Source organism: Mytilus californianus, unplaced genomic scaffold (genome assembly GCF_021869535.1).
Source record: "Mytilus californianus isolate M0D057914Y unplaced genomic scaffold, xbMytCali1.0.p SCAF_3, whole genome shotgun sequence".
Taxonomy (NCBI): Eukaryota; Metazoa; Mollusca; class Bivalvia; order Mytilida; family Mytilidae; genus Mytilus; species Mytilus californianus.
In genome coordinates this window covers 22,512,301-22,526,042 of record NW_026262679.1, presented here as the reverse complement: position 1 = coordinate 22,526,042, position 13,742 = coordinate 22,512,301, and the positions used below count along the sequence as shown (strand labels likewise).

Here is a 13,742-nt window from a genome sequence, read left to right as displayed (position 1 = left end):
TCATAGTCATGTACATGCTTGAATAAAATCGTCTGCTTTGTGCTTTGTTTTTTTTTTCTACCAAATAATCGCAAGACATACCCAGATCAGAATAAAGATGGCGATCTCCACAACAAGATCACGACTTTTCAATTTATTTGACAAAATCAGATATAGACGCTTTATTTCAAGGTCAAATCAATCATCTGCATTACTGAAAACAGAAGAACAAGACAATGATCTACACTATCCTCCCATTAAACCAAAATACCCACCTGGGGAATGGGGTGGAATGGACAGAGATATTGCATGGACCTGGCATGAAGAAGGAGAAACATGGAAAAGTATGGCATCTGTAGAGGAGCGACTGAGTTTTTTGGCAACCAAAGAATCAAAATATGGTTCTAAATTGTGGAAGTATAATTCAATTCAAGCAAATACTGGCCTGTCAGATTATCAGCAGGATAAAACAAAAACTGTTCTTATCAATGATGCCCCAGATGTTGTCAAAAACATAGATATAGATATTGAAAATGAATTTAAAGACATTAGAAATATTCTCCAGGATAAACTACTTGAGGAACAGGAGTTTTTGGTTCAACATCTTGGCAAAATGTTTGATCCTAAAAAGCCAGAGGCTTTGAATACTAAATTAATTCAATCTTTGGTTTTCGATTTGATCACAGTACTTTCAACTAAATATGAACATTTGTTTAATTTACAATTTGATCCAGAAGTAGAAATTTCAGCCTATTGGGATAGATATGGAGTCCCACCAATGAAACCATGGAGAAACTATGAAAAGGCAAAGACAGATTACTCAATTCCAACATGGCCTCTTCCCAAAAAGTATTTTCAGAACTATTCCAAGTATCAGTCAGAGAGCAAGTTAAGCTGTCAGTTACGGACATCAAATCCACTACCAGAGGTAAACAGAAATTTGCCCTCATTTCTAATAAGAATACCTCTTTATTATTAAATGGTAGTAGGTTACATGTATATATGTATATAATATAAGGTTTCCTAAAAATTGTATAAGAAATGGAAATGTCTGTTTGAAAAACCCAAATAAAATAATTATACTTGTCATTTGAAATATAATGAATGAATGATATTATTAAAGTTATATATGTTTGTTTCCATCATGTCCATTATCAGTCCATATTTTTCATTTAAAGCAGAAACTGTTTAAAAAAATATCAATGTAAGTCTGTCTGTTTTTTCATCCTTCATGTTGAAGGGAGTTTATGATTAACTTGAAACTTACATGTTGTACATGTACATGTTTTTAATGATATGCACTTTTGTTTTTTGATCAAGATTTCACAGTTCACTGAAATGTCATAGTGTGATCCCGACATGGTACATTTTTAGCTCACCTGACCTGAAAGGTCAAGTGAGCTTTTCTCATCACTTTGCGTCCGTCGTCCGTAAACTTTTACAAAAATCTTCTCCTCTGAAACTACTGGGCCAAATTTGACCAAACTTGGCCACAATCATCATTGGGGTATCTAGTTTAAAAAATGTGTCCGATGACCCTGCCAACCAACCAAGATGGCCGCCATGGCTAAAAATAGAACATAGGGGTAAAATGTAGATTTTGGCTTATATCTCTGAAACCAAAGTATTTAGAGCAAATCTGACATGGGGTAAAATTGTTTATCAGGTCAAGATCTATCTGCCCTGAAATTTTCAGATGAATTGGACAACCCGTTGTTGGGTTGCTGCCCCTGAATTGGTAATTTTAAGGAAATTTTGCCGTTTTTGGTTATTATCTTGAATATTATTATAGATAGAGATAAACTGTAAACAGCAATAATGTTCAGCAAAGTATGATCTACAAATAAGTCAACTTGACCAAAATGGTCAGTTGACCCCTTAAGGAGTTATTGCCCTTTATAGTCAATTTTTAACCATTTTTCGTAAATTTTTGTAATCTTTTACAAAAATCTTCTCCTCTGAAACTACCAAGACAAATTTAACCAAAATTGTCCACAATCATTATTAGGGTATCTAGTTTAAAAAATGTGTCCGATGACCCTGCCCGCAAACCAAGATGGCCGACATGGCAAAAAAATAATACATAGGGTAAAATGCAGTTTTTGGCTCATATCTCTGAAACCAAAGCATTTAGAGCAAATCTGATGGTATAAAATTGTATAAAACTGAGGGAAACACATCAACTATAAGAGGAAACAAAACGGAACAACATCAACACTGAACTGCTACAAAAACAAACGCCAACATACATAGAAACAGACTATTTGATAACAACTGCCATATTCTTGACTTGGTACAGGACATTTTTAGAAAAGAATTATATATTTTTGCAACAATAAATCAATTAAATATTTTCCAAGGACATCTGTTACTGAGTTTGCCTCTTATCAGATTTATTGTGTTTCATGCTCATTCAACAGTTTCCTTTTTTTTCACTTTCATAAGTTTTCTCATGAACAACGATGAAATACTGTGTAAACATCAGAATAAAAAATCAGGATTTAAAATTTGGATGTAATCATTAGTTTGCCTAACAGTTTGTACCAATCAAATTTATATTGTAATATGTAGCAGTGCTATGTTTTAATTTTCTTAAACATAATAATTTTTACAACCTTAAGTTTAAAAATAGAAATTCAAACATATCAAGTGCATACTACATGTATATATAATAAGAAAAACAAGGAGTTTTCATGTGTGAGTGAATATGCAAAAAAACTAGAAATGTTTTGAAACTTTCAAGCAAATACTGCAATGTATTTCAAAGTAATTCAAAAGTTATCCATAATTTCCTGACAGATAAGCAATGTACATGTAACTCATTACTTTCAATTACAGTTTTGTACTTTTAAAATTGTAATTACATGTAATTACAGGTATTATTACAATTACCTTTTTTAATTACCCCAGTTCTGCAGCTATGGATACATTTTCTTGTTGTTGAATTGGGTATTTTTATGCCTCACCTAGGGGCATTATGTTTTTCGGTCTGTGCATCTGTCCCGCTTCAGGTTAAAGTTTTTGGTCTAGGTAGTTTTTTGATGAAGTTGAAGTCCAATCAACTTGAAACTTAGTACACATGTTCCTTATGATATGATCTTTCTAATTTTAATGCCAAATTAGAGTTTTGACCCCAATTTCACGGTCCACTGAACATAGAAAATGATAGTGCGAGTGGGCAGGTTAAAGTTTTTGGTCTAGGTAGTTTTTGATGAAGTTGAAGTCCAATCAACTTGAAACTTAGTACACATGTTCCTTATGATATGATCTTTCTAATTTTAATGCCAAATTAGAGTTTTGACCCCAATTTCACGGTCCACTGAACATAGAAAATGATAGTGCGAGTGGGGCATCCATGTACTATGGACACATTCTTGTTTATATTTATATACCTTTTGAATTTTCTCGTCTTTTCAGTTTGTACCAAGAGATGATGTCAAATGTACAAGTGAACCCTATCCAGAATGTAGACTATGGCCAAATGTGTTAGGAACTCCTAATGCTTGGGTCAAACCAAAGTGTGATCCAGGTCTGTACTAGATGTTGTATGTCTGTATTTTCATTGAAGTCCCATATGTGCATAAATTCATTTCAGAATTGTTTACTCATTTTCATCACTAAATTGTATCTTTTACAATGACGGTCATTGAACAGTCACCAGCAAGTTTATATTAGTTGTTCTAAATCCTATATAATCATTGATAATGATGTATACATATTTACATGAATTGTATTTCTTACAATATAGAAGCTGATTGTACACCTATCAGAAGATGAAATAGAGGCATGCATTAACAATAGTTAATGTCAATTGACATTGAAATTCCTCATAAATAAATCAAAATGCATTTGTTTTAAAAAAAAATTCAAAGATACAAGACTTGTAATTTGGTATGCCAGTTGACTATTCATCCTCATAAAACTCACCATAACAATTGGAAGGCCAATCAAATACCAAGTTAAAGAGCATTTAAAATGGAGAAATCTAAAAAAAAAGTTGTGCTGAAAGTGAAGTTAAAATATTGAATATTGATGTTATTTTAATATTTGATTACCGGTACATGTGTACATGTCGTATGAAACAAACTGGAATTTATTTCACAAAACTCCTAGAAGTTACATAACTACCTTTACAGGAATAGTTAAGTGAAACAAAATAAAAGGTACAACTGTGGGCCAAGGGTATGAATTGATCTGTAGGGATCTTAGTATCAGTTTCTATACTTGGAAGCATTTAATTAATCAATTTAATTATTTTTTTCAATATATACATGTACATGTTGTAGTGTTCAATGATCCAACCTGCCAATTTGCCAACCACTATGGCACTGCCATGCAGATATGGCAAAAAGTAGAACATACATGGTAAAATGCAAGTTTTGTCTATTATCTTGAAAACCACTACCATGACTAGAGATAGAGAACATCTACCTACTGTCCATTTTCATTAAAAATGTCAGAGGACTTATAGGAGTAATTGCCCTAAAATGACAAATTTTACCATTTTTTTCTTTATTTTTGTCTGTTATCTTGAAAACTAAAATAGATATAGAGAAACTTTTTGAAAATAGCAAAAATGGTCAGCAAGACAAGAATGAAGATCTGCTGAAAGTCAACATGGCAGAAATGTTCAGTCTACTCCTTGTTGGAGTTATTGCTCTTAATGAAAATGTTTACCAATTATTTGCAATTTTACCCATTATCATAAAAGATTATAATAGATAGTTACAAACTTTTAATAGCAAAAATGATCAACAAAACAAGATCTACAAATAGGTTAAACATTGCTGAAATTGTCAGTTGACCTTATAGCAGTTATTGTCCTTAATTGATGATTTTTGCCTTTTTTTTTCTTCTTTCGTTATTGTCTATTATTTAGATAACTATAATAGAGAGATACTTTAAATAGCCAAAATGATCCACAATACAAGATTTACAAAAAGTCAAATTGCCAAAATACTTGGTCGACTCATTATAGAATTCATTACCTTAAATGCAATTTTTTACGTTTTTATACGACCGCAAAAAAATTTTGTGGTCGTATATTGGTATGACGTTGGCGTCGTCGTCGTCGTCGTCCGGCGTCGTCGTCCGAATACATATTGGTTTTCGCACTCTAACTTTAGTTTAAGTGAATGGATCTTTTTGAAATTTGACCATAAGGTTAAATACCACAAAAGGAAGGTTGGGATTGATTTTGGGGGTTATGGTACCAACAGTTAAGGAATTAGGGGCCAAAAAGGGGCCAAAAATGAGCATTTTCTAGTTTCCAGACAATAACTGTGGAACGGTGTATGGATCTCTCTGAAATTATACTACAAGTTTCCATACCACAAAGGGATGGTTAGGATTTGCTTTGGGGGGTTATGGCTCAAACCGTTTAGGAATTAGGGGCAAAAAAGGGGGAAAAACAAGGTTGTCCTGGTTAATGGACAAATACTTTAGTACAAAACATAATTTAAAGCAGTGTAAGGGAGATAAATCAAATACATCATTGAAATTATCTCCCTTACACTGCTTTTAAATTATGTATAAAGTAATGGTTAATGAACAATAAAGATAATCTAAAACAGTGTAAGGGAGGTAATCCAAATACAACGTTTTGGTTACTTCCCTTACACTGCTTTTAAATTATGTTTAAAGAAATGCATATTTATAAAGGAAGACCAGTAAAAATATCTGCAAATGTTTTCAACTTTTTTTTTTACAAAAAAATCCATATGAAAGATTTGACACTATATTTTTATTAATTCTATTATAAAATAGATTAAGTTAGCACTATGGTAAATTTAAATGGGTAATTATGGTTGCCAACTCCATTGGAAATTTGAATTGAGATTATGACCATATCTTGAGGGAAAGAATTTTTTGGGGGGAAAAAGGGGGGGGGGGGGGATAAAAAGAAATTGTGGGGGGCCAATTTTTTCTCATTTCAGATTTCAGAAATTAAAAAGAATTATTCTTCAAATATTTTTTTTTTTTCAAATTTCAAATATTGAAAAATTTCAAGAAGTAATCTTTAATTGCACAGTATGGCGCATTAGATTTGTAAAATCTTTGATCACATTTATTTATTTGTTATGCCGAATCTAACAGTGTATTTAGATTTTTAATTTTGGGTCCAGTTTTCAAATTGGTCTACATTAATGTCCAAAGGGTCCAAAATTAAACTTTGTTTGATTTTAGCAAAAATTGAATATATGAGGTTCTTTGATATGCTGAATCTAAACATGTATTTAGATTTTTGATTTTTGGCCCAGTTTTCAAGTTGGTCCAAATTGGGGTCCAAAATTAAACTTTGTTTGATTTCAACAAAAATTGAATATATGGGGTTCTTTGATATGCTGAATCTAACCATGTATTTAGATTTTTTATTTGTGGACCCCGTTATCTAATTGGTTCATATTGAGGTCAAAAGGGTCCAAAATTAAACTTTGTTTGATTTCATCTAAAATTGAATTATTGGGGTTCTTTGATATTCCAAATCTAACGGTGTATTTAGGTTTTTAAATTTGGGTCCTGTTTTTTAAATTGGTCTACATTGAGGTCCAAAGGGTCCAAAATTAAACTTAGTTTGATTTTGACAAAAATTGAATTCTTGGGGTTCTTTGATTTGCTGAATCTAAACATGTGTTTAGATTTTTGATTATGGGCCCAGTTTTCAAGTTGGTCCAAGGTAGGGTCCAGTATTTAAACTTTGTTTGATTTCAACAAAAATTGAATATATGAGGTTCTTTGATATGCTGAATCTAAACATGTATTTAGATTTTTGATTATGGGCCCAGTTTTCAAGTTGGTCCAAATTGGGGTCCAAAATTAAACTTTGTTTGATTTCAACAAAAATTGAATATATGAGGTTCTTTGATATGCTGAATCTAACCATGTATTTAGATTTTTTATTTATAGGCCCCGCTATCAAATTGGTTCATATTGAGGTCAAAAGGGTCCAAAATTAAACTTTGTTTGATTTCATCGAAAATTGAATTATTGGGGTTCTTTGATATGCCAAATCTATCCGTGTTTTTAGATTTTTAATTTGGGTCCTGTTTTTTAAATTGGTCTTCATTGAGGTCCAAAGGGTCCAAAATTAAACTTAGTTTGATTTTAACAAAAATTGAATTCTTGGGGTTCTTTGATATGCTGAATCTAAACATGTGTTTAGATTTTTGATTATGGGCCCAGTTTTCAAGTTGGTCCAAGTTGGAGTCCAAAATTAAACTTTTTTTGATTTCAACAAAAATTGAATATATGGGGTTCTTTGATATGCTGAATCTAACCATGAATTTAGATTTTTTATTTGTGGGCCTGGCTATCAAATTGGTTCATATTGAGGTCAAAAGGGTCCAAAATTAAACTTTGTTTGATTTCATCAAAAATTGAATTATTAGGGTTCTTTGATATTCCAAATCTAACCGTGTATTTAGATTTTTAATTTTAAGTCCCGTTTTTTAAATTGGTCTACATTAAGGTCCAAAGGGTCCAAAATTAAACTTAGTTTGATTTTAGCAAAAATTGAATTCTTGGGGTTCTTTGATATGCTGAATCTAAACATGTGTTTAGATTTTTGATTATGGGCCCAGTTTTCAAGTTTGTCTAAGTTGGGGTCCAAAATTAAACTTTGTTTGATTTTAACAAAAATTGAATATATGGGGTTATTTGATATGCTGAATCTAACCATGTATTTTGATTTTGGACATTGGACCATAATAGGTAAATTAAAAAAATTCAAGTTCTTAGACCACATTCTTTCTGTGTCAGAAACCTATGCTGTGTCAAATATTTAATAGCAATCCAAATTCAGAGCTGTATCAAGCTTGAATGTTGTGTCCATACTTGCCCCAACTGTTCAGGGTTCGACCTCTGCGGTCGTATCAAGCTGCGCCCCAGCGAAGCATTTTATTGCCTTTTATCTTGAAAACTATAATTGATGAATAATTTTAATAACTAAAATGATCAGTAATCTGGCTTTAGGAGATATTGCCCCTAAATTATAATTTTTACAAATTTTGGGCGCTTTTGCCAGTACTTGTACTATCTTAAAAAATATAAAAGATTCATGTAGATAAAAACTTAAAAAAATCAAAATTTATCACCAGATCTTATAAATACATCAACATGCTAAAATGGCCTAAATAGTCAGTAAACTTCTTACAGGAATATGTCCTTGAATGATGTTTTTTACCTATTTTTTTATTTTTTGGTGAAAAACATTGGTGGATAAACAGAAACTGCAAACAACAAAAAATTCATAAAGTAAGATTTTCTTATAGGTCACCTTCAACATAGCTGTAATTGATGGTCGTCTCCTTATAGAAGTGATTGCCCTTAAACGATGAGTTTTCCCCTTTTTCATTTTGGCAAAAAATATAGAAGATAAAAGAGAAACTGTATACAGTAATCAAAGCACTGTAAGCGCTGTAGGCAGTTAACCAAAAACCAAGGCAAACGTAATTATGAAAACTGTGGCAGTGTTGCTTCAATTTTTTTTTAAAGATTTGAAAGAACAAACATTAAACATTCGTATATTGTACATTTATGTTCATTAAATGAATTGATTATTAAGGCAAATTAATTAATATTTCATCAAGGTTTTCAAAAGCAACTCATATATCAATGTAAATGACCCCATCTTCACCCCAAGTGCATGATGTTACTCCATACCAAGTTTGGAATAAAATGACAGGTGATTATAAAACAGTTGGTCAAGTATTCTCGCTTTACACTGCTTGAAAGATTTATATGTTTTCTTTAAAATGAGCCATAAATGAAAATTATTATAGATAGATATAGGAAGATGTGGTATGAGTGCCAATGAGACAACTCTCCATCCAAGTTACAATTTATAAAAGTAAACCATTATAGGTCAAGATACGGCCTAGAAATAATTTAATAAATAATTAAAGTAAATTCAATTAACCTAGACTTATTTTTTGCATCAATAAAATTTTATAATAAACAAGAAATAATTGTAACAGGATGCCGTTATGAAGTCTCCCAAACAAAGCCTCCATAATTCGTCATTCCCATGGTCTCCTGACATTGGGCAAAGTCCAGTTTATATTGGTTTGGTCTAGTAAAGTTGTATGCATATGTGACACCTAGGAGATTGACCCTGTATGTCATTCAAATCTTTTTGAAATGATGAACAGGAATAAATATGGTTTAGGTGTGGGTATCTCGACCGTTTACAAGTTCTCAAACAGGAGGGGTAGGGGTGACCCCATGGACTTCCCCTATATTTCATTTGATTTGTTATATTGTCCCATACATGAATACATATGGTTTAGGGGTGGGGATCTCGACCATTTCCAAGTTCTCAAACAGGAGGGGTGGGGTGACCCCAGGGACTCCCCAAATATTTCATTTGATTTGTTATATTGTCCCATACATGAATATATATGGTTTAGGGGTGGGGATCTCGACCATTTCCAAGTTCTCAAACAGGAGGGGTGGGGTGACCCGAGGAACTCCCCATATATTTCATTTGATTTGTTATATTGTCCAATACATGAATACATATGGTTTAGGCGTGGGGATCTTGACTGTTTACAAGTTCGCAAACAAGAGGGGTGGGGTGTCCCCATGGACTCCCCCTATATTTCATTTGATTTGTTTTATTGTCCCATACATGAATATATATGGTTTAGGGGTGGGGATCTTGACCATTTCCAAGTTCTCAAACAGGAGGGGATGGGGTGACCCGAGGAACTCCCCATATATTTCATTTGATTTGTTATATTGTCCCATACATGAATACATATGGTTTAGGGGTGGGGATCTTGACTGTTTACAAGTTCTCAAACAAGAGGGGGTGGGGTGTCCCCATGGACTCCCTCTATATTTCATTTGATTTGTTTTATTGTCCCATACATGAATATATATGGTTTAGGGGTGGGGATCTCGACCATTTCCAAGTTCTCAAACAGGAGTGGGTGGGGTGACCCGAGGAACTCCCCATATATTTCATTTGATTTGTTATATTGTCCCATACATGAATATATATGGTTTAGGGGTGGGGATCTTGACTGTTTACAAGTTCTCAAACAGGAGGGGTTGGGGTGTCCCCAGGGACTCCCCCTATATTTCATTTGATTTGTTTTATTGTCCCATACAGGAATGTATATGGTTTAGGGGTGGAGATCTCAACTATTTCCAAGTTCTCAAACATGAGGGGTTGGGGTGACCCCATGAACTCCCCATATATTTCATTTGATTTGTTATATTGTCCCATACATGAATATATATGGTTTAGGGGTGGGGATCTCGACCATTTCCAAGTTCTCAAACAGGAGGGGGTGGGGTGACCCCAGGGACTCCCCAAATATTTCATTTGCTTTGTTATATTGTCCCATACATGAATATATATGGTTTAGGGGTGGGGATCTTGACTGTTTACAAGTTCTCAAACAAGAGGGGTAGGGATGTCCCCATGGACTCCCCCTATATTTCATTTGATTTGTTTAATGGTCCCATACCTGAATATATGGTTTAGGGGTGGGGATCTCGACCATTTCCAAGTTCTCAAACAGGAGAGGGTGGGGTGACCCGAGGAACTCCCCATATATTTCATTTGATTTGTTATATTGTCCCATACATGAATATATATGGTTTAGGGGTGGGGATCTCGACTGTTTACAAGTTCTCAATCAGGAGGGGGTGGGGTGTCTGCTTTACATTGTTTGTTAATATTCTGTAAATATTGTTGTTTAATTTGTATTAATCATTCTTACTTCAAGCATAACTTTTTTAAGACATTGCAGATGGACTTTTATGTTAATTTTTTTTTTTAAATTCCATTTACCCTGGTAATTCTGAATAAAAGGGTAAGACAGAAGATGAAATATTTCATACAATTGTTCTTTGACATCGTAGCCAAAAGCACAGGGGATATAAACTACGTACGGATTTCTATTGACCACTACTTCCTATGTGCAACTTCAAAACTTTTGGGTAGTTCGACGATCATTTAAGGTTTTTCTGGTCATATTTTTTGTATTCCAGAAATAAAAGTATTAAAAAAATGTCCAATTAGTTATAAATAACATAATAGCCAGCTAGATAATATTAATGGCACGTATTTCAGCATTTATTGGGTAGAACACAAATCTAGGGTGCTCGCATAAGGCAGCTTAACTGCCTAAAAATGATCAGAAAGACATGATTAGCCATAAAAGAGGTTTTAGTCATAAATTATATTATAGTCTACAATGTTGGAGAATGGCCATTGTTGATGATTCACATAGATCCAGGTGAGCAACACCAGCTCTTTAGAGTCTCTAGTATATATGATATTATGGTTTATGGTTGAAATCATTTTGACCTGAACTGTCATAATGAAGTTTTATTTGTTACCAAATTCATTGAAGTTTGCATTTCTATATTTTGTAGGTTATCTTCCACAAGATCCATACCAGTTTGTAAATCTATCCTTCATACCACGTAACATATCTTACTGTCAGTATTTAGAGAAGAATCTCGGAGAAGAAATAGCTTCTGAATCGCTGAAATACTATGGAATGAACACTGCCTTTATATCCACTGTAGCTCAAGCTTATAATCAAGGTATATTAGTGATAGTGTCTTGATTCACTCCATATTTTTACCGCAGTATATTTACTTGCATGTATACAAAGAAGAATAAAGTTCAGTTTTCTTGTTTGCTAGGTTAACAATAACATCAACATTTACCTTGTTTTCTACATTTGTACCTATTGAAAGATTGATTGATTGTTGATGTTTAACACCACTTTCACCACTCTTGGCTTCATCATTGCAGCCAATTTTTATTGGTGGAGGAAGCAAACTGTACCGACCACGACCTCTGGCTATCTCAGTAAATTAAGATCTGAGACCAACACATTTTATCAAGCTGTTATCAAATTTCCAATCTCATTGTCTACAGGCTAGTTACTACTTACAGTAAACTTTAAATTTGTGCAAAAATCATGCCTTCATCATCAGCATGGGGTGAATAAAAGATTTTGAAACATTTATGTGGGTATTAAAATGCTATATTTTTATCAAGAATTGTTCCAAGTAGTACCATCATCTCCTTTAGGGTTTTGCATCACAGATTTGACAGACTTGATTTCATAGAAGACAATAACTAAATTTTAATTTATACATGTTTGCAAATAGTTCATTCAAGCTGATACACATATATTTCATTTTGCAGGATTCAGCACCTTTGTGGATATAACTTACCCATTTACAACACAGACAATAATGACAGATGGTAGACTGTTTTCTATCTATTCTTATCAATTAAATACACTTCATTTGTGGAAAGGTGATGATGCGAATCCCTTAAGGAACATATGCTTCTTACAGGACAGTCTACCTCTGTATGATGTCATTGAAAACGGACAGTTAAAAGGTTTTAATGACGATACCTTTAAAGCCTTAATGAGATGTTTCGCGTTAAAGCCAGTAGATCGTGGATGTGAACTGAGACCAACAATTCCACAAGATTCACCAGACAGAATGCAACCAGAAATTCCTAAATATGTGGAAGAAGTAATTATTGAAAAAGAAGTTACTTATGATGAAAGCTAAAAATGATGGAAATGTAAGCTTTAGATGAAAAAATAAATTGTTTTAGACAATTTTAGAGTGGTGTAACAGCAAAATATAAGTACAAACTAAATATCAGTTGGAAAAGGACTTGAAGTGTGAAGCACAAATAAAAAACTAACAAAAGAACAAAAAACGGAAGGTGGTACCTATATGAATACTCAGTTAATGAAAACTAGCTTCTAACCTGGTTAGCTTTACAAATAATATATAAAATTGAGAATGGAAATACCACAGACAAAAGTTTTTCCAGTGATGTATTATTTTAGAATTAAAAAAGTTGGTATTTAACAACATGAATTTATTTTTTGATATTTGTTTGAAACCTAGATCATGAATGGTATTAATACCAAGGTACACAACTGAACCATATGTTTGGTAAATTTTATGATCATTTTTGCCTTGCCTGTGACGGCATCAACTATTTGTATAAAGCTTTATATTTCAGAATATAGAATACCTGGATGCATTATACCTTCACGACTTGTATGCAGATACTTTGTTACAATTTTTCCATCTGTCATATTTCCATTGTCCTTGACCTCATTTTCTTGGTTCAATGACAGCTTAAAAAAAAATGCATTTTTTTCTTAAACTGAAATACTCACTTATTATGAGTAATAGGATACTGTCAATTCAGAAATTATTGTATGCATTTATTATTGCGATTTTTGAAGAATGGGCAAAAATGCGAAATTGATTATTGCGATTTTAGGAGAATCTGAATACAGCCATATGTATCCGATATCAGAATGCAAGTTCTTATTATTGCAATACTCACCCAGTCGCATTAATCGCATTAATAAAACCTCGCAATAATTTCTGAATTTACTTAACTATATTTGGTATATGGTTTCCTTGCAAGGTCTATATGTCTGTCAGGTAGGTTTCACCTGACCTCTACCTCATGTCGTGGATCAGTGATCAAGGTTTAAGTTACATGGTCAAGTCTATATCTCCAATATTACAGTATATGCAAAAGGTCAACTAAATTCGGTGTATGGAATGATTGTAACGTGTACATATCTGACTGGCAGGTTTCATCTGACATTGACCTCAATTTCATGGTTCATTGGACAATGTTTAGTTTTTTGTGTTTTGATCTATTTCTCAAGACACTTTAAGCAATAGGGCCTCTACATTTGGTGTATGGAATGATAGTAAGGTGTACATGTCTGTCGGGCAGGGTT

The 13,742-nt window shown here is 33.1% G+C and overlaps 1 protein-coding gene across 1 annotated transcript; it reads left to right on the top strand.

Annotated features, from left to right (window-relative positions):
- Window positions 1–84: 84 nt before the first annotated feature.
- Window positions 85–12,855, top strand: LOC127734135 (28S ribosomal protein S30, mitochondrial-like). Its single transcript, XM_052243815.1, has 4 exons — window positions 85–907; window positions 3,397–3,508; window positions 11,368–11,541; window positions 12,155–12,855. The coding sequence occupies exons 1-4, from the start codon at window positions 98–100 to the stop codon at window positions 12,532–12,534; spliced, it is 1,476 nt and encodes a 491-aa protein (XP_052099775.1). The 5' UTR covers window positions 85–97; the 3' UTR covers window positions 12,535–12,855.
- Window positions 12,856–13,742: the final 887 nt, after the last annotated feature.